The 24,121-nt window shown below is 54.7% G+C and overlaps 1 protein-coding gene and 1 pseudogene across 5 annotated transcripts; both read right to left on the reverse strand.

Annotated features, from left to right (window-relative positions):
- Positions 1 to 2,155: 2,155 nt before the first annotated feature.
- FNDC5 (fibronectin type III domain containing 5) lies at positions 2,156 to 12,185 on the reverse strand. Of its 5 annotated transcripts, XM_043909640.1 has the most exons (8): positions 12,041 to 12,185; positions 10,321 to 10,410; positions 10,119 to 10,170; positions 8,435 to 8,550; positions 7,491 to 7,689; positions 6,860 to 6,949; positions 4,566 to 4,699; positions 2,156 to 3,274 (listed from the first exon to the last, which is right to left on the reverse strand). In XM_043909640.1, exons 2-8 carry the CDS (start codon positions 10,324 to 10,326, stop codon positions 2,981 to 2,983), a joined length of 891 nt encoding a protein of 296 aa, XP_043765575.1. In that variant the 5' UTR covers positions 10,327 to 10,410; positions 12,041 to 12,185; the 3' UTR covers positions 2,156 to 2,980. The 5 variants fall into 5 exon arrangements, with proteins under 5 accessions (XP_043765575.1, XP_043765576.1, XP_043765574.1 ...); XM_043909641.1 differs by lacking the exons at positions 10,119 to 10,170; positions 10,321 to 10,410 and having other exon boundaries at positions 12,041 to 12,062; XM_043909639.1 differs by lacking the exons at positions 10,321 to 10,410; positions 12,041 to 12,185 and having other exon boundaries at positions 10,119 to 10,276.
- Positions 12,186 to 13,491: 1,306 nt separating this feature from the next.
- LOC122698965 lies at positions 13,492 to 14,130 on the reverse strand (annotated as a pseudogene).
- Between the last annotated feature and the right edge of the window lie 9,991 nt (positions 14,131 to 24,121).

Here is a 24,121-nt window from a genome sequence, read left to right on the forward strand (position 1 = left end):
CTAAGAGAAGGCAATTATTCCTAAGCTGATTCTAGGGTATGCCTGCTTTATAGGCCAGAGCACCTGTCAGGAAAAAAATGTCCACTTGTCACAGGAAGTATCAGCTGGCTAACAGTGGAATTCCTTAACTAAAAGCTCCCACCTTGTCAATCTTATCCCCCCCCCGCCCCCCGCCGTCCTCACCCTGTGACAACTGGAACATGCCACAGACAGAAAATCTGACCCTCCGAGCACCTGTTGGGAAGCAGTGGAATGTCATCTTTTGGACAATCTTTAAAGCCATCTAGTCCTGAAATGCTGAATCATTAAGGAATTATTTGTATACAAAGATCTTCAAATAACGAGGGTTTGGGCAAATTGTACCCATGGAGCTTGGGGGCGAGGGTTGTCCTGTTTACAGAAGCATTTTGTTCTTGGAGGCCACTTTTTAAAAGCAAAATCCAAAATCTGTCAAATAGGTTTAAAGAGGATGAGAAACTAGAGGTCTGAAACATCACATGACTAGAGGGGTGAGATACTACATATTTCTGTAAAGGCCTGAACTAGACATCTTTAAAGTGGATTTGAGAGGAGCTGTTGTTCAGTGGCTAAGTCATGTCCGACTCTTTGCAACCCCACGGACTGCAGCACGCCAGGTTCCTCTGTCCTCTGGGAGATGGTGGCATCTCCCAGAGTTAGGTCAAATTCATGTCCTTTGAGTTGGTGATGATATCCAACCATCTAATCCTCTGCGGCCCCCTTTTCCTTTTGCCTCAAATCTTTCCCAGCATCAGGGTCTTTGCCAGAGAAGGCCCCCACTGGGGTTGAGGGGACTGGACTGGAGAGAGGAAAGACTCCTGCCCCATGGAAATTCACCAGTCCTCCTTCCTCTCCTAAGACCCTGGGGTCTCCCTGCTGTTCTCAGAGGGAAGCCCTTTGGCTCCTACTCTGGTGAGGGTGGGGTCTGGGAATCCTCTGTTCTTACCCTTTTGACAGAGGAGACCAGGCCCCTCAGAGAAGTAACTGGCCTGAAGGTCTCCTGCCTCAGTCCAGGGATCCTCCCACAGGCCTGTTGTGGTCTTCCAGGCGGGGGTCTCAGTCTCAGGCGACTTGCCTGGGCCCTTCCCAAGCTATGGGGGATTTGTAGATCCAAGTGAGGGTTGAAGAAAGGAAACAGCCCAAGTCACAGCTGTCGGGTTCCACTGTGTAACTCCAGTTAATTGGAGACGAGCTCAATTGTTGGGGAAGTTGGGAGGTTAGGGAGATGATTACAGGGAATGGAGTTTAGTTAGGAGTGTGGTTCGCTCCACTCCCCTCAAACCAAAAGATAATGTGCTTCAGGCACTGACAAGGTGAAGACCGCAAGTGGCGCTCCCAGGACCCCGTGGACAGCCGTCAATACCAGATGCCAACCTGGAGTTTCTCCATCCTCTGGCGCTGGACGGGCACAGAGGGCCTGGGAAGTACCTCTGAGATCTGGCTTGGAGTTCTGTGTGCTAATCAATTTCCCACTTTCTTACCCAGACTCCAAGACCTGCTTCCCTCTGCTCTCAAAACCTTCTAGAATAGCCTGCTCTAAGCCCCACTCACCTATGTTTTCTAAGCTCCTCCCCACTCTGGACAGAAATATTCAAGGTGCCCCATTTACTGGTCTGCTCATTGGCTAATGGCATCATTACTCTACCTTCCAGCCTGCTGCAGGATCAGAATGATGTTCCTTTAACAGCCTGAACAGCACGCTGTGAATTCTGAGCGGCAGCAGCCAGCAGCTCCTGCAGTTCTTCCTGACTTCCCCCTCACGCTGGGAGAACCAGGGCTGTGTGCATTCCTTTGGCCAGGGAAAGCACCAACCCCATCCAGAGGGGAAAACCCTTTGTTTTAAAAACTGAGCTCCAGCCTGCATACCTATGTGATGAGGCAGCCCAACCTCGGTTTGGGGTTGGGGGGAGGAGGGGCTCAGTCATAGGATAGAGCAGCTATTTTCTCCTCCTACACGTGCACCCCCATCTGTTCCGAGATTTCCCTTCCAACTCCAGCTTGGCTGGCAGGCTTGTCCCTAAAGAAGCTGCAGGCCAAAACGGAGAGAGAACTGCCTCCCTCCTCCACACATCCTGACTTGCTGCCAACTGCCAGAAAAAGAGGGCAACATTTGGGCATTTACCAGAAGACAAGGATGTGCCTTTTCATTTGTCTTTTTATTTTACATTTAAAAAGTGGTTATTGCTCTAACTGGATCAGAGGTAAGGACCTCTGCCCTAAGGAGCCTTGGCCTTGCAGCCCCATTCAGCAGGGATGGAAGTCACAAGACAATGAGTGGAGCCTCATGCCCTCCCATGAGGAAGCCCTTAGTGTTGCCGACATCTGCGTTTTACCCTGTGTCTCCTCCCTCCGTGCTCCACACTTGGGCAAAGCAGAGTGGCGGCTGCCCCAGCCACGAGAGCTCTTGTAGACCGGAAGGAAGGGGCGGTCACTGGGTAATGGCTTTCAGCTCTCTGGCTTGGGGGCCATTGCTCTTATCGTTCAGTTCAACAGGTATGCACTGGGCGCCCATGGAGTGCCAGGCTTGTGCCAGGCGCGGTCTCCCACGTGCTCGTCCTCAGTCACCGCCGGAAGACGCAGAGGTCCGTCTCTTCCCACGCAGACACTCTGCAGCCGAAACTTGTCAGTCCCAGGGAAGGCTCTGCCCTCCCTTAGCAAGCACCATTTGTGTTTTAAACCAGAAAGAGGCAGTGGAGGGAGGGACCCGTCACCTCACACCACTCAGGCTCTAGGGAAGGACATGAGGACCCTGGGGAGCTTTCGCAGAACCCTGGATGAGATGCAAGATATGGAGACCCCAGAGGCCGGGACTGCTGACTGTCCATGGTGAATGGCTTGGGCCTGCCTTCCAGCAGAGTCCAACCCAGAGGGGGTGATGAGCAGCCCTCAGGGTATCCCATGTGGACTTATCTTTTCAGTTGTGCAAGCCAGCACTGTTGCAACTCCAAGAGATTTTTTTTTTCTAAAAAAATGGAGCCCATACCTTCAAAGGTCTCTTTCCCATTCTGTCTTCTTCAGACCCCAGACTGATGACCTTACAGTCAAAAACAAGGGTCAAAGAAGGTACAGGATACAGGCCACCAGTCAGGGAATCCCTCTGCCCTCTGGAGTGAAGCCCTTCGATTGTGTTTTCCAAAAGAGACAGAACAGAAAACATCAGTTGTGCATCACACCACAAACAAGTCGTTGATGGCTGGATCCAGAGAAGGCTTGATGGCAGCCAGGACTCTGCCCAGCAGGCAGCCCCACAGCTTCCCTGAAAGACACAGCTTCTGTCAGTCCAGGTGCGTGTCAGCTCCCAGGAGCTTTGTGCATTTTCTCAGAGAGGAGGCCAGTCCAGGAGAGGCGAGGAGGCAGAAAGAAGGCTGTGTCTCATGCAGCTTTGCCTTTTCCAGAATGGGGCCAGGCCTTTTAGTTTGGTGGCTTGTTTTATTTTTTGCAGAATTGGGGTTTGTAGTTTAGCCTTCGTCACCAGACCAGGATGGGAATGCAGAGAGAGACTGTGCAGCTAGCGGGGCCTCCCCCTCTCCGACCTCGGCAGCCCCCTCTCTCCCTGAGCCCATGGACCCGGGGACTGGCAGAGAAGAAAAATAAAATCCTTCTTCCCGCAGATAGGCAGTCACGCTTCGATGATGTTCACCGAGGGCTTGTTTGGAAACTGGGAGGGAAAAAATGAGAGAAGCGGCCAGGGCTGAATTGAACAGAGTTCTTGCAAGGTTTGGAAACAGGGAGAAGACACCAGAAGGAAGGGAGCAGCAGGGCTGCAGCCTAAAAGCCAGGCTCTCGTCTCAGGTGGAAGGCAAGCAGGACCCTGCCTGGATGCCTGGTCTCTCTGCCTTCTCACGCCCAGCCTCCGGCCTCGCTCAGCTGAATGGCCAGGACAGGGTCCTGGGCCCCAGCAGAGCCGCCCCGCCGGCCGGTCCTCTCACCTCCTGGAGATCTGCCTCTTGAGCACAGCCTCAGCCACTGACATTGCTGAGGTGCTTCTGGAGATGGGGGTTAATAAGAGGCTTCAGGAAAGCGCCAGATAGAAGCCGAGAGAGAGGACAGGAAGCCAGAGGGTGTAAGGAGACGGAGAGGGGAGGAAATGTGGAGAGGGCCAGATGTTTGTTGGACAACCATCGTCAGAACCATGAGATTCTCTCCCATTCTCTACGTCTTCCTTCTGAGCTGCCCAGAGCAAGCACTGACAGGGTTTTCATATCTGTTTCACAGGAGAGGAAACGAAGGTACAAAGAGGTAAAGCACCTGCCCAAGGTCACAGAGCAGAGCAGGAGCAGAATGAGCCCAGAACCCCAACTCTTGTCATCCCGCATCAACCAGGAACTCTGCCCCCCCATTTGGTGCCCTCTGGTTAAACCCCTCCTGGCCCCTGGCACCCTGCAAAAGGAGAGGATCCAAAATCAATTTGCAGCGTGCCCGGTGTCACACGGGCATCAGCCAAGCTTGGCTCTGTCCCGCGGCAGCCACGCCAGGCCCTGAGCTGACCCCTCGGTAGCCCAGGGACTACCAGGGAGCCAGCCCTAGGGCTCAGATCTCACCCTCACCTTGCTACGGAGAAGCCCCCCGCCTTGGTGCTCTGGTGTGCTGGTTTCTGATGCACTCTTGGTTTTTTCCTTGTTGTTGTTAGGTTCGTTGTCCTTGATGATGTCATACTGGCGGCAGAAGAGGGCGATGACGCCTGCAGGGGGCAAGGGGGAGGAGTCAAGAGGCTAGAGCCCCAGTCCCCGCCCCTCTGCTTCATTCCAGTTAGACCTGGCTGAGCTCCTGCGGGTCTAGGTTCCAGGTGGTCTCTCACCTGCTCCGATGCAGGAGGCTGCCTCTGGTTCCCATGTCCACCTGTCCCTAGCCCTGAAACCCCTGCATCTCACCGGCCTTCCCACAACACCCTTCTGACCCTGTCTCCTCCTCCCCCTTTTCTAAACCTCAGAGGGCTCCCCTTTCCTTTAGAGCAAAGAGCAACGAGAGCATCCATCAACCACGTGCCAGGGCCTGACAGTCCACCTCGCTGAGCCCTCACAGCTCTCGGGGGGCACCAGTTATTCCCTCCCCAGGTTACCAAGGAGGACCTGAGGCAGAGCTCAGATAACTCACTCACCATCACAGGCTGCAGCTGAGGTGTGCACTCCAGGGCCTGCACTCTCCTAAATGTTTAATGCTATTAAACTAGTATTTTTTGATTTTTTGAAAGGCTGTTAAGTATAATATTAAGGCAACCACCTCCAACTCTCATAGGGGCCTTCCTCATTTTCACCTCTATACTTGATTTACAGTGCTTTTTCTTTTTCTCTTTTGGCCACACTGCATGGCTTGCGGGATCTTAGTTCCCTGACCAGGGACTGAACCCAGGTCACAGCAGTGAAAGCCCAGAATCCTAACCACTAGGCCACCAGGGAACGCCTAGAGTACTACTTCTTGATCTGTTTTAGAGGTTATCTGTTGACGTCCCCTCCATGGAAGACAGAGCCCAACAACCCCCTCTACTTCCTTCCCCATCATTCTAGTAGAATTACACCACAATTTGGGGTTAATTCACTATTTTATATTGTTACAATTATATGAATACTATCTGTGCCAAGTCTAATAACATGCCACATAAGCAAACCTCCCCTTTTGTGCAGTCCTTTGTTTTTCCTTTCTCTTTCAAGTGTCTGCTTTTCTTTGCATCTATAGAACATACTTTCCCATATGCCTCAACAACCATGGATGCCCTCTCAACCACAGATGTTAATATAACTTTGACATGGTGTTTAATTCCTTCAAAAGGACTTCAGTCCACTTGACAGCCTCACCATCCTTCCCTCCTCACTCTCTACCTTCTCTCTAGGGTCACAGCTGCACTGAGCCAGACTGAGCTTAATTCGTTTCTTGCACACACCATGCCCAGAATACCTTTCCTTATTTGGCTGCTTGATGAACTCCTACTCATCCTTCAAAACACAATCCCCATCTACCTCCTCTCTGGGTTTTTCTTGATTTCTACTCCAAGCCCCAGAATGAAGTCCCTGTCCTCTGCTCCCATGCATGGTGCTCTGACAGCACTCATCACATCGAATTATAGTTAAATACGGGCCTGGCGTCTCCCAGGCTGAGATCCTTACAAGCACCTGGCTCTTCGTAGTCCCAACTGTAGCACTTCTCTCTGGAATGGAGTAGCTGTTCAGTAAATTCTGGTTGGGTTGAGTACAGAGACTGTGGTCTCTATCCTCAGGGAGCTCACAGACAAGTGGGAAAAGAGAGAGAGAGGAGCCCAACTAACTTAGCTAGGAAGAGCTACATTCAGAAAGCACAGTGCCACATGGGAGCACGAAGGCAGGAGAAATAGTCTAATGCACGGATTGGGAGGCTTCATGCAGGCGGTCTCGGAGCCGCGTCTAGAATGATGAGTGGGATAAGAGGGTGGCCCAAGCCTGAGCTGCTCGGACCTGAAGCTGCTCAGACCGAGAGGCACAGCCACCCAGAAGAGGACCGAGAGGCTGCTGCAGCCGTGGCTGCTCGTGAGGGCGGGGGAGGGCAAGCACTCACAGAATCCTACTGGGTTGGTCAAAAGGTTCATTTGGGTTTCCGTATGACGTCATGGAAAAAACCCAAATGAACCTTTTGGCCAACCCCACCCAGGCAGCTACTGAATTGCTATTTTTTTGGGGTGAGGGGTGAGTTAGAGAAGGGGTCAGATCTGGCCCTCCAGAGCAGAACTTAGGTTCTTAAATCCTCCTCTCTCACTGTCTCCAAGCCCCTCGCCCTTCATTTCCGTGAGAACAGGGTCTGGTCAGGGTCCCCCATTTCCGCACCCCCGCCCCCAGCCCAGGTGAAGTGAAGGGGAGCTCGGGGCCGGACTCACCAGCCCACATGAACAGGACCACGACGATGATCAGCACCTCGCCCGTCCGCAGCTGTTGGTTCCTCCCCATCTCCTTCATGGTCACCTCATCTGTGCAGAGAGAGATGCTAAGGTCTGGGGCTCCCTGCCCCTCCAATAGCCACCCGTCTAGGACCAAGCCCCAATATTAAGTGCTTATTTCTCAGCTCAGTCGTGTCCGACTCTCTGCGACCCCATGAACCGCAGCACGCCAGGCCTCCCTGTCCATCACCAACTCCCGGAGTCCACCCAAACCCATGTCCATTGAGGCAGTGATGCCATCCAACCATCTCATCTTCTGTCATCCCCTTCTCTTCCTGCCCTCAATCTTTCCCAGCATCAGGGCTTATTTCTACCTGTGCTCAAAAAGAGATTCGAGAACATATTGATGGCTACTTAGGTGGCAGTAACTGGACTTAAAGCTGTGAGTTTGAGTCCCATTGTTTGGGGGACCAGAGTGGACCTCCCTAGCTCAAGGGATGCCTGACTAGGTGGCAGGGCCCCTGGGGAGGGAGGGGGGGCAGGTTTCGTGTTTTCTGTCAGCCATGCACCGCTCCAGCCCAGACCACCGCTCCCCACACCCCGTCCCATGCTGACGGTGGCCCAGGCCTGCCTTTGTTCTTCGAGGCCATCTTCTCAGCCTCGCGTGGCGTCTTGAAGAGCACGGGCTCACTGGCCGGACTCTGACCCTGGATGGATATGGCCTGCACATGCACAATGTACTCCGTGTCCTCCTCCAGGTCCCAGAGCGCGCATGAGCGGGTGGTGGTGTTCACCTCCTGGATGAAGCGCAGCATCCGCACGTCCTTCTTCTACCGAGAGCAAAGCCAGGCCCCGGGTTTCAGTGCCAGGGCCCCCACGCCACATCTGCCCACCTCTCCAGCAGTGATGAGGCCTCACCCTAGCTACCGTGCTAAACCCCTCACAGCCACAATCTGACTCAAGCATCCCATCACCTCTGCAGGTAGGTATCCACCTCTCCATTTTGCAGGCCAGGAGATAGGTTCAGAGAGGTTTCAGAAACTGTCCAAGGACATACATCTTGAGAGAACTGGTGGTGGTGGTTGTTTTGTTTAATCACTTAATCATGTCTAACTCTTTGAGACCCCATGGACTGTGGCCCACCAGGCTCCTCTGTTCATGGGATTTCCCAGAGAAGAATACTGGAGTGGGTTGCCATTTCCTTCTCCAGGGGTTCTTCCCAACCCAGGGGTCGAACCCGTGTCTCCTGCACTGGCAGGCGGATTCTTTACCACTTAGCCACGAGGGAAACCCAAGAGAATTGGTGTGTTAGTTGCTCAGTCATGTCCGACTCTTTGTGACCCCATGGACTGGAGCCAGGTCCTAAACTCGTGTCTGTTTACGATCAAAATCCTGCCCTTAATTCCCAGGTTCCAACCATAGGTTTCCCTCCTGGGGCCTTCTTTCCCAGCCGCCTGTGCAGCTTTCTGTCCATCTCTCTTGCTCCTCGTTCCTCTGTCTTTCTGCTTCCCTCCTCTCCCACCCATCACTTGTATCTGGATGTGTTCTTCCCTCCCAGGGACCCTTGAGGGTTACCTGCTGAGAGATGGCAAATCCGATGACAACCTCGTCCTCCAAGACGTCCCAGCTTACCACCGCAGAGTTGGCCTTGAGGTGCCTGACAGTGACGTTCACTGGGGCCGAGGGGCTGTCTGGGGGTGGGGAGGCACCTGAGTCTGAGCACCCCCGCTGTGAGGCGCAGATCCACCGTCTCATAAGTAAGAAAGGGGAACCTGAGGTGGCTATGCGGTGACAAGGAAGAAATCCAGGCCTCCGGTGGGACTGGCCCCCGGGGGTGGTCTCCGTTTCTTAGGGGTTGAAGAGCCAGGCCTGGGGAGCCCCAGGCTCCTTGGATCCAGGGCAGGGGCCCATGCTGGCCACAACTGGCCCCACTAGAGTCCAGCTGAAATTGATGAGCCTGGGCCAGGGCCAGGGCTCATGGAGGGGCAGCGGGAGGTGGGGGGGTGGGGGTAGGGGACAGGCATGGAGGAGACAGGTGGCCGGGGTTGCAGGAGCTAAGGTGAGTCTGGTGAAAGCAGTCAGAAGGCCTCCCAGTCCAGGGCTCTTGCTACAAAATGGAACTGTCAAGCAAGTGACCTTGAGGGAAGGAGAAAGACCCAGAGGTCGAGAAGAGTCTAGCTGGGCGAGCCCTGGGATGGGACTGAGGCTCCAGAGAGGAAGCCCCAGGATTGTGGAGGGCCAGGCAGGAGAAGCCCTGGGAAGGGCCTTCTCCAGACCCTGCCAACCCCAGGAGGCAGGTGGGGAGGCAGCAGAGGAAGACGGGGTCACTGAGACCAGGGCCCCTCCAGCAGAGTCAAAGGAACAGGGGAGGGCCTTCTGGAAGCTGGGACAGAACAAAGGGGACCAGAGGAAACCAGAGTGGGGGGAGGGTAGGGGTCAAGGAAGCAAGAACCTTCCAAGAGAGGGGTGCCAGAGTCACTGAAGCTTCTGTATCCCCCAGGGGCAGGCGCTGAAAGGGGAAGAAGATTAAGCCTGAGCCATCCCCCTCGCCCTGTGGGCCTGGGGCCTGGGGACACAAAGCCAGATGTGGAGTCCAAGAGAGACAGAGGGACACAGACAGGGGCAGCAGACAGTGCACCGGAGAAGAGACAAGGGGGGACGGGAGACAGACACAGGACGGAAGCAGGGAGACAGCATTGGGCCAGGGCGGGGGGCAGGAAGGGAGACTAGCAAGGCGGCAGCAGCCAGACGGGACTTGCCCAGGGCATCAGGAGAGGCAGGGTGCCCAGGAGGCCAGGCCCCAGGGGGCAGTCGCCTCCGGGCTCGGGGTCCACCCCCCCTCTCCCAGTGCCCTCAGGTGCCAATCCTCTCCCTCTCTCCCCCGCAGGACCCAGGCCGCTCTGACCTGCAGAGTTAGCCTGCAAGGCTCTGAGGACAGGGAGAGAGGCCTTAGGTTCGGGGACCGTGTCCTCAGCTGCTCCCTGGGCCAGAGAGGAGCCGGGGCTCCTGAAGGAAAGGCCTGGGGTCAGGGCAACGGAGGAGGGGGCTGGGGATCCCAAGACCCTAGATCCCAGGGCCAGGGGTGGCGGGAAGTGGTTTGAGAGCTGGAGGTTGGGTGGGGGGGGGGGGTCAAGTAGGCAGGAAAGGGGCTGGAGGTGGGGCGAAGGGGGAGCAGTGAGCGGGCCAGAGACGGGGTCCCCAAGGAGCAGGGAAGGGACCGGAGGACGCCCACCCGCGCCCCCGCCCGGGGCCCCCTTACCCGCCTGCACCAGCGCGAGGCAGACGCAGCCCAGCCACAGGCGGAGCGCGGCGCGGGGCGGCCCGCGGTGCATGGCGGCGGCTCCGGCCGGCCGGCCCGGGGCGGCGCAGGGGGACGCGGCTCCGGCGCCCGGCGGCCGCCCGCGCTGGCGCTCCGGCCCGCGGCCCGCCCGGCCCGGCCGCCCCGCGCCGCCCCGCGCCGCCTGCATGTCGGCTCCGCGGACAGCGACTCCCGCACGGCGGCGGCTGCTACCGCGTCCACGTCGGGCGCCCGGGGGGGCGGGGCGCCCCCGCTGTGGGGAGAGGCGCGGGGGCGGGGTGAGGGCCGGAGGGCACCCCCCAGCCGCCCCCACCCGAGGGCCCGCGACCCGGCCCTCGGGGCTGCGCCCGCTGGCGCTCCCACCCTCTCGCCTGTGCCCGAGCCCGAGCCGGGCTTCTCGGCGCCCCGCCGTGCTGAGTGAGCCCCGGCCTCGCAGCGCCTGTGCCCGCCGCGCCTCTGCCCTGACCCGGCCGCCACCGCTGCCCTTTCCCGGGGAGACAGGGAGGGCGAGTGCCACGGAGCCTCTCCTCTGTGCCCCCTCGCCTGGGGGTCCCCACCCTCATCCCGCCCCTTCCCCAGGCCCAAGGCTTTGCAGACTGGGGCAGGAGGGAGCCGCGGGAAGCAGTCCCAGTAGGGATGGGGGTGACTCTATAGAGTGCTCAGTAGGTGCTAGGGTGCTCGGTGTTTACCCTAGGGCCGAGGAGAGAGAGGGTGAGGGCCTGGCCCTGAGACCCCAGGCCAGCCCTTCCCCTTCCTGGACCTCCGTTTTTCTCTCCACAGTGAGCATCTCCGAGGTGCCAGATGCACGCGGGGGCCTTTATTCGTTTCACGTCACTGCCACCCTGTCAGGGCCCGCTCTGCTGTCGGCATTTTGCACCGGAGGAGCCGGCAGCTTGGACTCGCCCAAGGACCCACAGCAGAGCCAGGATGGGAACACAGGCCCATCTGACTCCCCATCCTGTGCCTGACTGGGCTGTCTCCCCGCTTGAGATCCCTGAGAGCCTAGAGCCAGCTTCTCCCCAGCAAGAGAACAATCTGGAACAATCTCTCCTCAAGAGCAGGCATGAGGGAGTTGTTTCAGCAATCCCCCTACCCCCACCCTTCAGGCCGCAGCTGAATGCAGTGAATGAGCTAATGACTCTATAAAGCGCAGCCACAGTTCAGGAAGGGCTTGAGTACCTCTCCGTCATCACCCTGGGGACATCCATATGCCTACCACTGTCCCTGCCTCGGCCCACACATCCTTCGGTCTCATCCACTCTTCTGATCTTGGAATGGCAGAGACACACCCTCACGCTGCACCCACCACCCTCTCCCTAATGACGAGAGCATCTCTGGAGCACCAGACTCCTGGGGAAGCCTCCCACCCCCCACCCTGTGTCTCTCTTCACCCTGAGTCCAAGTCAGAGAAAGAAGGTTGAGGAGCCAAGAACAGACCAGGGCCTTAGGGCCCCTGACAGGGAGGGACCCCCCACCCTTCTCTCTCAATGAGCCTCTTCCCCCATTGTTTGAAATCCCACCATGAGGGGGCATCCCGTTGGGTCTTAAAAACCTTCTGGTCTTCAGAAGCCCCTGGAAGACCTAATTCTTTTTGAAAAGGGGACACCTTGCAAAGTTATCCCACAACACATTCAAGATGCCCCCTGCCTCTGTCTCCATTTTAGATTAAGAACCTGAGGTTCAGAGCTTGGTGCAGACTCACAGAGCAAGTCCAGAGCGGCAATAGAGCCCTCATCTCCTAATGCCCACCCCACAACTACCTGTACTGCCCCCAAGTCTCTGTTTGGTCACTTTGGAAGGGGTGAGATGGGAGGGGGCTTGGGGGTTCTGGCTGAGCACTAGCCCCTCAGTACCCCCGCCCCTCTGTTTCCTCAGCCACATACCTTATCCTGGGGTGAGCCTCAGCTGGGACCTCCACCTGTTTGGGATAGGAGCCAGGGAGCCAGAGCGCCTCGCCCTTCCAGTCCTTTCCCTCTTCGCTCTCTTTTTTCCTCTCCTTCCTTCCTTCTCTTTCTCTCTCCCCGGCAGCTGCCTTCAGCCCAACCCCGCCCAGCCCCGCCCCACCAGCTGCAGCTTGGCCCCTTAGGGACCCTCCTCACCCACCAGGCAGGAAAACACAACCCGGAGCCTGCAGGAGCAACTGGAGTCTCCTCAGGCCTCATCGCAGGAGCCAGCAGGAAGGAGAGGGGTCAGTTAGAGGTCACCGAGTCCACGCCTGTCCCTGCTGGGGACAAGAGGAGGGAGGGACAGGGTCCCGGTGGGGTCTGGAGTCCAGTCCAGCGAAGGGGAAAGGGGAGTCTTAGCGCCACCTGCTGGCCGCGTCGGGTATAACCCCAGGTAGATGTGGGGCACTGGGAGGCGGGGAGGTGGCTGTGTTTGAGGGTTTGAGACGATGGGCAAGCGTGGCTGGAGGATGGACCGGGCATGAAAGACAGGACTTGAAGAATTGTGGCTGTGGGCGTGCTGCCTTCCCGGGTTCCATGATGCGTGGGGTGCTTGGGCATTACTTCAGTTCTGGGGAAAGTCCTGATGCCTGGAGCGTGGCAACCAGTGGAAGCTGGGTCTGGGGTGGGAAGAGCTGGGAGGATTTAGAGGCCCCCTGGGGGATCTCGGGAGAGAGCTGTCAGGACCAGTTCCTTTATGTGCACCATCCAGTACACTATCTCTTAGCACAGGGCTGAGAGCAGTAGGCAATCAATAAGGGTGTGTTGCACGTAAAAACTTGTTCTTCTAACATTTATTTATTGAGACTTACGTCCCAGGCTCTGTGCAACATTCTGGAAATACAGCAGTGGAAGAATGAATGAATGCATGAATGGGGATGTGGATGGGAGGGGGAGAGGGGTGTACCTCTGTCCCCCCAAACTGCACAGATCCCCATTTGGAGGACTCCACAGACACCTCCTGAGGAGCTGACTGGTCACTTACACACTGGCACACCTGGTGAGGTCACAAGCACTTGGGGATCTTCCTGAGTGTCCAGAGTTCTTCAGCGTCCCAGCGCCTAACCCAGGTTGCAGGTAAGCATTTAGGATGGGAAGTCTCCTCTTTGCCACCTAGAATGGTCGTGGCCCTCTCTAGGGTGCCTCGTGGATACACACACTCCAAATCACAGGAAGAATTAGGAGGACAGGAGATTGCTTTGAGGGTAATCAAGCACCTACCCAGAACTTGGCTTTTTGTCCGTATTCTTTATTTATTTTGGTTCCTAAGTTTTATTCAAAAACCCATACAAAATATTCCAGATAACTGAGTTTGGAGATAGATACAATTAAAATTGAATCTATTAAAAAAAAGTTGTATCTATTTATTTATGGCTGTGCTGAGTCTTTGTTGCTGCACAGGCTTTTCTCTAGTTGTGGCGAGGGGATTACTCTCTAGTTGCTGCATGGACTTCTCATTGAGGTGCCTTCTTTTGCTGCATGGGCTGCTTTTGGAGCATGGGCTCTAGGTGCGTGGGCTTCAGTAGTTGCTCCAAGGTATGTGAGACCTTCCGGGACCAGGGGTTGAACTCATATCCCCTGCATTGGAAGGCGCATTTTTTTTTTTTACCACTGAGCCACCAAGAAAGCCCCTCCCCCCAAGATAACTGAGTTTTCATCCTCCTCTTCCTCCTCTTCTTCATCTTGATCAATCTGGAAGTAGTTCAATTCGTAACTTTCTTTGCTGTTAGCAACTCCACGCAACATAGATTATTCTTCTTCAAATATTTTTTGGTGAGATATTTCAAATACCTTTTGGAAAAAGGCACCACAGAGGTTGCAGTAATCTTGCTTTTGCTTCTTTCGATTGTCACAGCCCCTCCCCCAAGACTCCCAGCTTGTCCATTCACTTTGTCTCTTGAAGAAACTGCTCAAAACTGGCAGCATTCATGAGTCCGTCTTCTCAGGATGGGTACAGTCAAGAGGAAACTTCAGGACCTGCTTCTTTCTTTTTTGCCCACCTTCACCACAAGCTTTTTCACAGGCACCATGGTGGCTGCCGAGGCAGAAAGGCTGTCGGTGTTATTTTGAGTCTTAGACTGATAAGTGTTATTAGCTGCTGTTCCAGATCAGGAAACTGAGGCTCAGAGAGGTGTGAGGACTCATTCTGGGTTGCACAGCTAGTGAATTATGGAGCCATGGCTCAAATTCAGTGAAGCGGCTTCCAGTTCAGGACTTGATCTGGTCTGCCTATATCCTTCCTTCAGCTCTGGGGGCTCCTCAGGGGTCCTGGGCCCAGGTCCCACCAGCGAATATACATTTTCATTCCCTAGAGGGCTTGAGGAGGCTGGTTGCTCACAGAGGCAGTTGCTAAGCCCAGGCCCAAGACCATACCAGGAAAGGGGCCCACCATTGATCCAACAGTTTCCATGTGCCAGCACATTACATACACTCTAGAAGCTTCTCCTGAGTCCTCACCACCCTGAGATGTTGGGCATGTTATACTCGTTTACGGGTGTAGAAACTGAGTCTTAAAGAGAGGAGGTAGCTTGCCATGGGTCATACAGCTGGGAGACAATGATCCGGCCCGTCTAATCACCCAAAGTCCCCATCGCAGCAATGATGAGGCCAACCCAGCTTAATGTTTCTTGAATGTCTGCACCAGGCCAGCCTGGGGCTGGGTGCCAAAGACATCATGATGAACCAGATTGGTCCAAGTTCTTGAGGAACTCCTTAAAGAGAGAGACACTCTTAAAAGACAAAGAGAGGACTGCCTTCTGGACCAAGAGGGATCGTAAATCTATAGGAGCCAGGAGAGAGTATTAACTTAAAAGGATGGGATTCCCTGGTGGTCCAGTGGTTAGGATTCAGTGCTTCCATTACAGGAGGTATAGGTTCGATCCTCGGTTGGGAAACTAAGATCCCACAAGCCTCACAGCACAGCCAAAAACAAACAAAACTTAAAAGGAAAGCATGGGAAAAAAAAAAAAAAGGAAAGCACGGAGGGCGTCTTAATTAGTGCTGACAGTCAGGTGGGAATTAGTCAAATGAGGGGAAAGAAGCAGAGGGGAAAAAGGAAACATTGGCCCTGAGGCCTGGGAGACACAGAGTCTATGTGGAGGGGAAACACGGGAGGCAGACTAGGGTGGCAGGGAGGGGTTGCTCTCAGCTCTGGGCTGTGACAGTGGGAGCAGGAGAAATAGGATTGGTGTGAAAGACTGCTCTGAGCTTGCAAGAGAAGTCAGGGCTGGGGATGGCTTTCTGCATTCAACAAACATATATTGTGCACCTATTAAGTGCCAGGTCCCATGCTAGGTCGTGAGGACACAGCTGTGAAGGGGATGACAACATCCCTGCCCTCATGAATCTCATGTTCCAGTGGGAAAGATAGGCAATAAACAAGCGAGCTAATGACTTGAGAGTCCCTTAGACTCTCAGCAAGGAGATCAAACCAGTCAATCCTTAAGAAAATCAACCCTGAATATTCATTGGAAGGACTGATACTGAAGCTGAAGCTCCAATCCTTTGACCACCTGATGTGAAGAACTGCCTCAATGGAAAAGACCCTGATGCTGGGAAAGATTGAAGACAGGAGGAGAAGCGGATGACAGATGATGAGATGGTTGGATGGCATCACTGACTCGATGGACATGAGTTTGAGCAAGCTCCGGGAGTTGATCATGGACAGGGAAGCCTGGCGTGCTGCAGTCCATGGGATTGCAAAGAGTCGGACACAACTTGGCAAGTGAACAATACCAGTGACTAAGTAAAATACCTTCAGAGACACACAGCTGTAGCAAAAATGGTGGAACATGATTTAGAATGGGAAAACAGGTGGGGAAATGTTACAAAGTGGTCTGAGGCTGTGACATCTGAACTAAGAAGGAAAAAGGAGGCAGGTACAACAGAAGTTACAGGTTTGGCACCATCAGGAAACTTACAGAAGCCAGTGAGACTGGGTCTTCATGAGGAAGAAGGAAGAATGAAGGTGGCTAGAATCGATAGCACAGGGACCAGGTGTATGGAATAGAGCTTAGATTTATTCTGCCTGCAGTGGAAAGCATCTAAAAGAAATGTGATGTGATCTGATTGACATTTTAAAAGTGTTACTTTTTCATGTGACAGACGGGTCCTCACCCTGCTGAACATTCAGGTCTCTGCCTGATAGATGGTGTGAGCACCAAATCACTGTGGGATGGTGATTTTTAAATCTGCTAGTGCTTTCCCTTAGATTTGGATGAGGCCAAATCTAAGTAGTGGTTGGACTTCCCCGATGGCTCAGCAGGTAAAGAATCCCCCTGCAATGTTGGAGACACAGGAGACGTGAGTTTAATCCCTGAGTCAGGAAGATCCCCTGGAGGAGGGGCACGGCAACCCACTCCAGCATGATTGCCTGGGAGATCCCACGGACAGAGGAGCCTGGCAGACAACAGTCCAAAAGGTCGTGAAGAGTCAGACGGAACTGAGTGACTAAGCGCGCGCACATGCGCGCGTGCGCGCGCACACACACACACACGCACACGCACGCGCGCGTGCGCGCAGTAGTGAATAAGGCAGCAACCTTTGATGTTGGAGCTCTGAGTCTACATCCTGGCTGGGCCCCTGGCTGACACTATAGTTTTGAGGGGGTATTTAACCTGAGTCTGTCCTTTAAGATGGGAGAATGGTGCTTCCCTCAGGGTCCCTGCACGAGGAAGGCATGAGGCATGTCTACAGCAGGCATAGCAGGGCTTGTCTCTGGTTGGGTTGTAAATCCTAGAAGGCAGGAGAAGACTGCTCCTCACAGTCACACTGGGATGGAGCAGTTCAACGTTCGAGTCCGAAACCATCTTCCTCGGTAGCTCCAGGGAGGTTTACCTTAATTACCATTGTTCTTCCTGCTGCAGGTCCTGCTCATGGCTCCGGAGAGGTAGGTCCCTGGGTTTCCACCAATCACCCACTCCTGGGAGTTTTTCATAACCCTGACTTACTGCTTTTAAAATTGGGTGACCAGCTCACCCACGTAGGAAATGATCTTGAAGTCCACCACCATACAGTCACTGACCTGTGAGGAAGCAGGGAAGCTGGGCAGTCGCCAAGCCATCATGATGGGTCTCGGATAGGTCTTGGCAAGGGACAAGGAGAGAAGCTGATGGAGGATTTGGGGATACTCCTTGTAGGAGAAGCTGATGGATGAGATCTGATGAGTGAGGAGAGAGGAGATGGAGAGGGAATGGGGCAGGGGGCAGCTTGTCAAAGTCTGGATTCTAAGCTGAAACATCTGGCTGGGTGTTGCTGGGCCAGTTACTCTGCCTCTCCGAGCCTCAAATGCCTCCTCTTGAAAAGAAAGGTAATATCCACACCGCAGAATGGTGGAAGAGATAGTAGGGGGCGGGGAGAAGAGGAGAAAGAGGTAAAGAAGAGGGAAGATGGGGGAGGAGGAAGGACAAGGGGGAAAAGGGAGGAGATAGAGGAGAAGTCTGAGTGAAGGCCTTCAAATTGAGTAAAAGAGACCTCCTCTTTTAAAAAGATTTCTTCAGTTCTTCAGAGTCCACAGAGGAACTGACTCCCATCTGACAGGGCTCGGAGAGGTTGAGAATCTTGCCCAGCATCACATGGATAGTCAGCATCTTCGTGCCCCAAATTACCTCAACTCCTGGATCCCAGATTTGCCTTTGGAGACAGATTCTCAGCTTACAAGCCACAGTCACTGAGGTCCCCGAGGACCAGTGGGGCTGGAGGCTCTGTTTTAGGGGTTCCAGATGTGGCAGGGGGTGGGAAGCAAAGGCTACAGGAGTAAAACTCCTTCCCCAGCAGGGAGGGGTGGAAGGGCGAGGGCCTCAGAATAAGATAGCTCTGAGGCTCGAACCTTAGCTCAGCCCTCCGACTGGCTGGGTGACCTCAGGTATCACCATCTAAAGTGCGGGTCTTGGCTCAAGAGCCCGCTCACCTCCCACATCTCAGGGTCTCCCTCAGCCTGAAAAAAAAAAAAAAAAGTGACTCTGCAGAAGCAGGGCATGGCCAGCAGAGGGTGCCAGTCGGGGCCACAGTGAAGCCAGTGTTGGCCCAGAACAGGAACAGCTCTGGGGACCCAGAGCCCCAGCTGGGAAGGCCGCCTGGCCTCCTGCTTTGCTCCTCTGCCCGGGTGCCAAGAGGCAGCTCTCAGACTCCAGCCAAGCAGAACCTTAATCTTGCTGTCATACCTCTCTGAGAAACCTCAGTTTCCTCCTCTGTAAATGGGCCTAATAATAGTGCCTGCCTCACAGGATTCAGTGATGATCAACCACATAAGGGCTGAATACACAGGAGCTGCTATTTTTATTAACAGCGGTGGCAGTTGTATTGTATCTTAAAGTGACTGACACAAAGGGTATCCAGTCATTGGTGCTATGACGACAGTGACGATGAGAATGATGCCGTCCCTGTTTATCTTGAATTTCCTAACCAGGGAGCGTCCGGTGCCTATCAACCTGGGATGCCTCCGGTGACAGGGAGCTCATTCCCTCCCCAGCAGCCTGGTCTCACAGTCACATCATCGTTTTGCTGAAAGCTGCCTCCTGGAAAACAGCCCACCTCCCAGCTCCCTATCAGGTTGACCCAGCTGGCTTAGCCTCTGGCCTCAGGCTCCCTTGTTTCCCCAAGTTCTGCCTGAGAGGCTCAAGAGGTTGGGGAACCAGGACATTGGCAGCTGGATTCTTGCCTCCTCAGGAAGGGCAGGGAGCTGACAGGTGAACCCAGCTGGCTTTGCCGGCAGGAGATTCCCGGTGGGTCTTGTTCTGGCTGTTCAATATTCCGTTTCTACTGACTGGGAGAAATCAGTAGAAAGCAAGTCTTTGTGGTCCTTCGGGCCTCCCTCCCTCCTCAGTCTCAAGGATGGCTGGAGGCTGGCATGGGAATCCAGAGCTGTAAGTTCAGGAAGCCTGACATCCTAGATGGGAGGCCTCAGCTCCAGCCCCACCTGCTGCCCGGCGCCCCCACCTGTGTTTGTGGGTCCCAGTGTGAGTGCTCTGGGGTCTGGCACCAAGTGATCTGTTGGCGAGAGCAGGAGCCATATAGTCCTGGGCTAAATCTCGGCTACTGTGTGATCTCAGGTAAATCATTCTACCACTCTGAACCTGTTTCCTCACCAGGGACCTCTCTGAAAGTGGCGTTGTGGGGAGTATAGGAGATGTTACATGTGAAAAGGAAAATGCAGTACTGGGCGCATAGTAAATAGTGTAAGTGAGTGAAAGTTGCTCAGTCATGCCTGACTTTTTGGACTGTAGCCTGCCAGGCTCCTCTGTCCACGGAATTCTCCAGGCAAGACTACTGGAGTGGGTTGCCATTTCCTGATCCAAGGGATCTTCCAGAAATATCATTACAAAGTGGAAATCTTTCATTTCTCCAAGTCCCTCCCTGAGCCTGAGTGGGTCAGGGTGGCCGTGAGAGTGGATCATGTCTGGCAGGGTGGTGTCCTGACCCATTTCTCGGCTAGCGGGCACATTGTACGTGTAACTTCATGTGCAGGGAGTGTTGGTATGCACACACATGCACTGGGTGTGCATGCATATGCAAGGATGTGCATGGGTATGTGTGCATGTACATCAGGCTCTCCGTCCCAGGGATTCCCAGGGCACATGCGTACCTGTGGGTACCCGTGCAGTACCCCTGCACTGATTCAGGAGGCCCCTCTGTTAGCTGTTACCATGGAAACAAAGAGGCAATCCCCAGCCACGGGAAGAGCCTAAGATACCAGAAATGAGAGCTGACCCTGTCTTCCCAGAAAGACAGAGCCAGAGCATGATGCTCTTGGGATTTGGCAACCTCAGCCTCCTTGGTTTGGTTGGCTTCTGGGACTCTGCATTCTTTTGAACCCTCTAGAAGCTCTCACTTCTCCACAGCATCCAGCCTTCTGGAAAGAACTCAAGAAACAGAGCTTAGTCCCATCTTGGATATGGCTCTACCCCTGTGCCCAGGTTCAGGCAGGGAACATGGTCTCTTTGTTTCCTCATCCATAAAATAGGGATAATCACACACGCCAGCAGAAGCCTTGAGCTGGGATGTTACCTTTCCTCTTGCTGGGGGCCCTGGCCTTCGAAGCTGCATGAGTGTACACCGAAGGGCCCCGGATGCCACAGCGCAGCCTCCTTCATATACAGGACCCTCCCAGGGTCTCGTGGGCTCCTCCCAGCAACTCTGGGAGGGAGGCTGTTCCTAGAAGTGGAACTGGGGCTCCGGAAAGACACCGCTGGCCAGGGGTGGGGTCAGGTCTGCTGTCCCCATGTCCCCCAGAAGGAGAGTCACCCTGGCCATGAGTACTGGGTGCAGCTTTCTGCCCCGCTGGGGCAGAGCTGGGCTGCCAGAAGGCTTCTGGAAGGCAGGTCTCAGTGGAAGAACCATCTTTTAAAAATCTTGACTCTTTAGATTTTGACTCAAGTCTCAAGTGTCCTACATGCAGGTTTTAATACATCCAGGCAGAACTGCTTCTGAAGTCACAAGTGGACACTCAGCCGCCTGCCCTTCATTCCACCTTCAAGAGTGACCATTCCATTTGCTGTGAACCCAGGAACAATTTTCAGATAGTCAGAGATGGACCAGGAGGAGCAAACCTGCCGGCAATGAAAATGCATGAGAAAGATCTGAATGCTTATCTGTCAGGAAAGCTGTCACAGAAGGGGTCACTTATGACTTGGGGAGGGGACAAAAGGGTGGGCCTGGCGAGGTGACCTTGGATAAGTCACCATCCCTCCTTGGCAGAGTCGGAAGCCCTTCCAGCTAAGAGGTGCTTACACCAGCAGAGGGATTATTTGCAGGCAAGGGAAGGTCATTGCTTCACTTCACCCAACCTCTAACTGGGTTAAAACTCACATGCGGGTTATGGGGGTCAGGGAGCCCCTTTTCCCCTACCTTGGCTCTAGATCCCTTCTCTAGGTGTTAGGGAGATCCTGACCATCTGGTAGAAGAGGTGCTAGCTGGTGGGGAGCTGCTGAAGGAAGGCAGAGAAGAGCCAAGACATGACAGGGGTCTGTCATGGAGAGCCTGAAATGTCCACTTACTCTGGGAGGTGGTGGGAAGCCATGGAAGGTTATTAAATAGAGAGGAAGGGGATTAGATTTAGAGAAACCAAAGGCAGGAACTGTAAGAGGGCCAGAGCCAGCATACAGGGAAAATCTGATGAGGGTGTGGGGCAGAGGAGGTGGCAAGGAGACAGGAGGGCAAGCCTGAGAGGCATCCCTAGTAGACAGGCTGACTTGGGAAGGAAGCAGGTGTGGGAGTTAAGAGCAGGGAGGGGTCCTGGTGTGGTGATGGAGGGGGACCCAGGCACAGGGCAGGCTGGGCTGGGAGGTGACGAACTGGATACTGGCTGGCTTGAGCCTGAGGTGTGTCTATGGGTTTCTGGGAGCAAGTCCAGAAAGCAGCTGGAAATGCAGATTTTACAAAAAAGGAGCCAGAGGGTCAGAGGAGTTTGTTTTTGTTCAACTTCTCAAGGCTGGGAAGGGGCCACTTCGAGATCTGAGCCTGGGTCTATTGCCCTCCTTCATAGTTAGGGTATGTCCCTTCATAGTGAGGGTGCAGAAGAGACGCAGCCCCTTCCCTCTCCCTGGGGGTCCTGGATTCTGGGCTTGGTAAAGAGATCAGCCTTTATCATGAGGAGCCTCTGCTTCAGAGGCCGCAGCCTCAGGGGCTCTGCCTGCTGCTCTGGGGAGGGCCTGTCTACCACCAGCCCCAGCCTTCCGGATCCTCCTTCAGCAGGGAGGCCCTATTAGCAGCCTGGAGGCTGCCTGTGTGCAGGCTCAGTGCCCTGAACTTTACAGACTCCATTTCATTCAATCCTCATAGGCCCCTTCCAGGGAAGGGCTAATATCATTGTTTCCATCTTACAGATGAAGAAACCCATCAGACCCGTGGCAGATTCATGTGATGCATGGCAAAACCCACAATATTGTAAAGTAATTATCCTCCAATTAAAATAAATTAATTAATTTAAAAAATCTGCCAGAGGTGAAGGGCCTTGCCCCCCTCCACCATGAGGGTGGGTGGTGGGACAAGGTTTGGCCCTGCTCCAAGGGAACGAGCCCCACCTGTAAAGTGAGGCTTGCTTGAGGGCCTCGTGCCCCGCCACAATCCCCTACGCCCATCGCTGACTTCAGGTCTGCTTTGCAGGACTTCCCCATCACCCCCACCCTCCCTGCTTTCTGTTCCTCTCAGCCCAGCTTGCCCAGCTCCCTGGGAACAGCCAGGCCCGCCCCCTCCCCCTCCCGGGCTGTGCTCCTGGCAGCTCTGCCACCCTGGGCTCTGGTCCGGGGGTGGTCCCCGGCAGTGAGGCGGGCAGGCAGAAGCTGGGATCAGATGGGCTGAGATGCAAGGTATCCAGAGACCACCCAGCCCCCGGCTCCCACCTTGAGGTCCACCGTGCTCCAGACTGGGGTGGGCAGGGCCCTTTGGAAAGGGGTGGCTTGAGGTTTTAATCACTTTATCAATGTTTGTTTGTGTAATTCAGCCCTTGAGATGCTTTTCCCTCCATCTGTCCCCACCATCTGCTCCCATCAGGATTTTCCAAACCATTTGGGACCCAAGAGGAGAGGGTGGGGGCTGTGCCTCCGAGGGGGGCTAGGGAGGGGCTCCCTCCACCTGCCTCACTGAGAGGTTCCAGAGAGGGACCTGGGCCCCCAAATCATGTGGAACTGGGTTCAAACTCTGGCTTTGTCTCTTTCTTGCTGTTTTACCTCAGGCGGGTGACTTCACTTGTCCTAGCCTCAGTCTTCACATCTGTAAAATGGCAGTCACATTACTGACTCCTCAGCATTAATTTGGATCAATGTTAGCCACTTAGTCATGTCCAACTCTCTGTGATCCCGTGGACTGTTAGCCCACCAGGCTCTTCCGTCCATGGAATTCTCCAGACAAGGATACTGGAGTGGGTAGCCATTCCCTTCTCCAGGGGATCCTCCTGACCCAGGGACTGAAACCCCGTCTCCTGCATTGCAGGCATTCTTTACCATCTGAGCCACGAGGGAAACCCATTTGGATCAAAGGAGGTGACTTGTGCAAAGCACTCTGCATACAGTAGGTGCTCAAGAGATATGGGGTCGCCTTTTCACTCATCCCTCACTTAATTCTCTCAATAACTCCCTCCTGCATTGTCTGCTCTCCTGGATGCCTCAGTCTGGGATGGAAGGGGGCTGAGTATCATCATCAAGGACACCCCTCACCTCCACCCCTGCCACAGGCCTTCGTAGAACCCTTCCAATCCCCAGGGTTCCAGGGGTGCTGGAGCCTCATCTGTGTTAAGCTCATGTCCAGAATCACCTCACCCCCACCCCCAGGGGCCAGTGAGGCAATAAATGAAGTCTTGTTTGTACTCTGGTTAGGGATTTTGATGGGAGATGTCAACACACTCCGGTCACCTCACCTTTCTGCTCACAAAAGGGAAGAGACTAGCTCCAGGGCATCCTAAGTGAGGGACCCAGGCCTTCTGACAGCTGCCCCTCTGTCCCCCCTTTCCGGACTATATCTTGGGGCACTAGGTCCTGGGCCAGTGGCCTTGGTGGACAGTGTGGGGAACCCCATGTCTTTCCTTTGGCTCAGGGGGCTCCCAGTACTTCTTAGGACCCCAGGAGGGGAGAGGTGGCTAATGGGAAGCAATTAGCAGAGCCTACTAGAGCCCAAACTCTGCCCTTTCCCCCCACCATCCACCCTACTCATTTGAGGTACTGGTAAATCAGAGGGATGTGGGGTACCCGAGGTGAGGACAAGACATAGCCTTGTCTTCAGAAGCCCCATCTATTGGGAAGTCAGGCTGCAGACTGGAGGTCCCCAGGGCAAGGCGTCAGAGTCACCTGCACAGATAAGAAAAACAGTGGGTGGGGGAAGTAGGCTCCCAAGAGGCTGAACCAAAAAGTCAGCCCACAGGAGGTGAAGCTGGGGTGGGGAAGTGGGAGGAAGCAGAGTGGCAGGGCAGCCACTGGTGAGGGAAAACTGAGACCCCACTGGAGAGGAGGATCCAGACCTGGCTGGGAAGATTCTCAGGGTTCAGGCAGGAGAGAGGGGAAAGAGGAGGAAAGAGAGGAGGAATCAAGGGCA

This window comes from Cervus elaphus, chromosome 8 (genome assembly GCF_910594005.1).
Source record: "Cervus elaphus chromosome 8, mCerEla1.1, whole genome shotgun sequence".
Lineage (NCBI taxonomy): Eukaryota > Metazoa > Chordata > Mammalia > Artiodactyla > Cervidae > Cervus > Cervus elaphus.

What these genes read in the sequence shown, in the direction of transcription:
- FNDC5 (XM_043909639.1), bottom strand. Translation starts at nt 10,191, where the DNA reads ATGCACCGCGGGCCGCCCCGCGCCGCGCTCCGCCTGTGGCTGGGCTGC. An exon ending in GATTTGCCATCTCTCAGCAG is followed by an intron (nt 7,690 to 8,434) that starts GTAACCCTCAAG and finishes TGCTCTCGGTAG; the next exon opens with AAGAAGGACGTGCGGATGCT. An exon ending in GGGGGCTTCTCCGTAGCAAG is followed by an intron (nt 3,275 to 4,565) that starts GTGAGGGTGAGA and finishes TGTGTCTTTCAG; the next exon opens with GGAAGCTGTGGGGCTGCCTG.